This window comes from Peromyscus californicus, unplaced genomic scaffold, assembly GCF_007827085.1.
Source record: "Peromyscus californicus insignis strain IS unplaced genomic scaffold, ASM782708v3 Scaffold_17__1_contigs__length_78620276, whole genome shotgun sequence".
Taxonomy (NCBI): Eukaryota; Metazoa; Chordata; class Mammalia; order Rodentia; family Cricetidae; genus Peromyscus; species Peromyscus californicus.
Window position 1 is genome coordinate 37,124,229 of NW_026294469.1, and position 4,073 is coordinate 37,128,301.

A 4,073-nucleotide genomic window follows, 5' to 3' on the forward strand; every position below is an offset into this window, starting at 1 on the left:
ATGATCAGGAACTCTGGCAGCGATCAGGAACTCTGACAGCACCTGTTGCTAGGCACTCAGGCAGACTCTGCACATCAGGAACTCCAACAGCGCCTGTTGCTAGGCCCTCAAGCAGACTCCAGGTTGGCTCATAAGGAAGTATGTTATGTGCATACCTTGGCAACTGGTTTGAGCCAATTTCCTTGACCCTATGGGCCTGTCCTACTACAATCACACTATGCATATTTCCCTTATATTATTTTTAAGATAATATTTTATTAGTTCTTTGAGATTTCATTGAGTATTTTGATCATATTCATCTTATATTCCTCCCATTAACTTTTCCAAGACTCACTCCTACCTCTTTACCCCTCTGTACTTCATATCCTTTTTTATTTTAATAATAGTCCATTGAGTCCAATTTTTTTGCTCATGTACTCATGTATGTGAACCCATCCACTGGAATTTGGTAGACATACTAGGGGTTACATCCTTTAAAAACTGGATCTCTCTACCCCAGAAGCCATAAATTTATCATTTAAAAACATTTATTTCTTTCTGACTCTTTCCGGGCATTCAAGATGTCGAAGCGAGGACGTGGTGGGTCCTCTGGAGCGAAATTCCGGATTTCCCTGGGTCTTCCGGTAGGAGCTGTGATCAACTGTGCTGACAATACAGGAGCCAAAAATTTGTATATCATCTCTGTGAAGGGAATCAAGGGACGACTGAACAGACTTCCTGCTGCTGGTGTGGGTGACATGGTGATGGCCACAGTTAAGAAAGGCAAACCAGAACTAAGAAAAAAGGTCCATCCAGCGGTGGTAATTCGACAACGAAAGTCGTATTGAAGAAAAGATGGGGTGTTTCTTTATTTTGAAGACAATGCAGGAGTCATAGTAAACAATAAAGGCGAGATGAAAGGTTCTGCTATCACAGGTCCAGTCGCAAAGGAATGTGCAGACTTGTGGCCCAGGATTGCATCCAATGCAGGCAGCATTGCATGATTCTCTGGTGTATTTGTAAAATATTCATTAAAAAGGCTTTGCTCCAAGAAAAAAAAAAAAAAACATTTATTTACATTTTTTTTGTTTTTCTTCATCTTTATGTACAGCAGGCCACCCTGGAACACCTCCATACAAAAGTATTACCAGGCAACAAAAACTATACAAAACATACTACACTGAAATTTTTCTAGAGTAGAAAATGTTACATTCATTTCCATTTGTGGCATTTAAAAGATTTACCAGCAGGCAGCCGGGCGGTGGTGGCGCACGCCTTTAATCCTAGCACTCGGGAGGCAGAGCCAGGCGGATCTCTGTGAGTTCGAGGCCAGCCTGGTCTCCAAAGCGAGTTCCAGGAAAGGCGCAAAGCTACACAGAGAAACCCTGTCTTGAAAAACCAAAAAAAAAAAAAAAGATTTACCAGCAGGCATGAAGAGAAAACACAGAAGTCAGAAATTTTCCCTTTCCTGAGGTATGTGTAAATTTTGGTGTTTTTGTTCTGTTTTGTTTGTTTGTTTATTTTTGGTACAAGGTTTCATGTATCCCAGGTTAGTCTTGAACTCACTAAGTAGGTAAAGATGACCTTGTACTTCTGATCCTTCTGTCTGAGGAACTTCTCAGCTTTGGATTGTGGGCATGAGCCCCAGTGCCTGATTTATACCACGCTAGGAGTCTAACCTCATGCCAGGTACCAGTATTCTATTAGCTCAGCTACATTTCTACCCCATTAGGATATGGTTCCTAAATAGGAACTTCCTTGTAAACTGAGCCTCTGTTTCAGACCATCTTGCTCAGAAACTGTATGTCTGTTTCATAGAACATCCCTTATGTTTCCTTTTTCCTCTTTTTTTTGTTTTGTTTTTGTGTTTTTGTTTTTGTTTTTTTTTATTTTTAAAATCACACATTAAAAAATACCTTTTGTAAATAACTTAAATAGTTCAAGAGAGTATATGGATAACTGAGTATCATGGTATGTGCCTATAATCATAGCACTCTGCTGAAGAACTGCCATGAATTTGAGATCAGCCTGGTGGCTCATAATGATACCCTCTATATGTATATGTATATGTATATGTATATGTATATGTATATGTATGTTTATGTCTATAATATATAGCATATATAATGTATATATAGTATATATGTGTATACATGTGTGTATTTAAAAGAAATAAGTAAAAAGTCAAAACAATAACAATGATAGCTATGTACCTGTAAGTTAGCATTCGAGACCTGACTATAGAGTTGATCTTTTTAAAAAAATTCTAATAAAAATGGAAAGATATATTTTATTGTTTGTGGTATACAATTATAATTCATTCTAATATCGTTGTTAATTTGCAATAAAATTATTATATTACTGTATCTTATTTTAAATATTGGGAAAAATCAAAGGAGGAAACTGAAGGAATTACTAAATTTTAAATGTTTCCAACAAAGCTTTGTCAGATATTAATGCCAACTCTGAAAAGAGAGTTTGAAAGAAACATTGAAATTAGAATCTTCATTTTATTCATTTTTCAGCTTTACACTTGATCTTTAGAGAATTCTGAATGAATTTAGTATGCAAATGTAAACATTAGAATCTCAAACTGTGTTCATTTCCTTTCATATGCACATTTTACTAGATTTATTATAGTTTTTACATTATATTTATATTTGGTTATAATAAAGATAATTCACATAACTTTTATTTCTGTTAGTTTCCTATTTAAAAATAATCAAATTTTGTTACTGTAACTATTTTTGTATTATTTTTTTACTCCCAATCACTGATAGAATTTAGCTGTCAGTCTTTTTAGGAAGGGTTCAAGGTTGCATATATTTGAGTTTTATGTGCTTAAGGAGTTTTTAAATAATGTTTATTTATTTATTTCGTTAGTTAGTGTATGTGTGTCTGTTTGTCCGTCTGTCTGTCTGCATGAATTTATATGTTCCATGTGCGTTCAGGTGCCTACAGAGGCCAGAAGAGGGCATTAAATTACTGGAACTGGAGTAACAGACTATTGTGAGCCCCCATATGGCTGCTGGAAACTGAATCCAGGGTCTTCTGCAAGAGTAGTGAATGTTTGTAACTGCTTAGCCATCTCTCTCATCCCAGAGGAGTTTTAACTATTGCTGTAAAACCTGAACAATATGTTCGTTGGGTATGACACCTGTGATAGTTAGTTTTAATCATCTACTTGACAACATAGAAACACCTGAGGAGAGAGTCTCAGTGAAGAGTTATTTAGATCAGGTTGGCCTGTGTGCATATCTGTGGGAGATTGTCTTGATTGTTCTGATGTGGGAAGAGCCATTTCCTGTGTTTGGCCTTTGGACTGTATACACATGAAGAGGGGGCAGAGCTCTATGCATGTACACATTTTTTTTTTTCTCTTTTACTATGGATATGACCAGCTGCTTTAATTCCGTTATTGACTTCTTCTCCATGGTGGACTGTAGTTATAAGGCCAGGTCAACCCTTTCTCTATAAAAATTGCTTTTGCCGGGGTATTTTATCACAGCAACAGAAGTGAAGCTAGGATGGTAGCTTGTCTAATGAGGCAATTCTCTCTCTTCTCTGTTGTTGACAGTTACTCTGCAGGCAGTTTGAGATCCCGACCTAATTTTTACCTTGTTGATCCTTCTGTTTTCTATTTAGTCATATGGTAGTTATCCTGCATATGTGTGTATGTATATCTGTCAGATTATTTACCCTCCTTTTAAAATAAGAATATATTGAAAATATCCTAAATGACTGGCAGGAGATGATTATGTAGTTTGTACACATGCATAGAGAGTTATGCAGTCAGAAAGATAACAAGGAAGATATCTATATACTGATGTAAAAAGACTTCTGAAAAATGTATTAAATAGAAGTTTCAAAGTAATGCTTGGCCAGTTAAATCAAGTGCCATGGAGCAATGTTTCTGTCAATTGTGAGGCACATACACTGGTCCTATACAGCCTAAAGGGGTAATAATCTGTTATGTAAGAGCATTTTAGATGCTCTTCAGCAAATCAACCACCCAGCATTTTTTCAGAAATTACCTGTCATTAAGTGGCACATAGCTTCTGTGTTGGTTTGAAAGAAAATGGCCCCCAAAGGAC

The 4,073-nt window shown here is 36.4% G+C and overlaps 1 protein-coding gene across 1 annotated transcript; it reads left to right on the forward strand.

The window, feature by feature from the left end:
* Positions 1-536: 536 nt before the first annotated feature.
* Positions 537-1,018, forward strand: LOC128112444 (60S ribosomal protein L23-like). The gene has a single exon (XM_052741454.1). The coding sequence runs from the start codon at positions 561-563 to the stop codon at positions 825-827; it is 267 nt and encodes an 88-aa protein (XP_052597414.1). The 5' UTR covers positions 537-560; the 3' UTR covers positions 828-1,018.
* Positions 1,019-4,073: the final 3,055 nt, after the last annotated feature.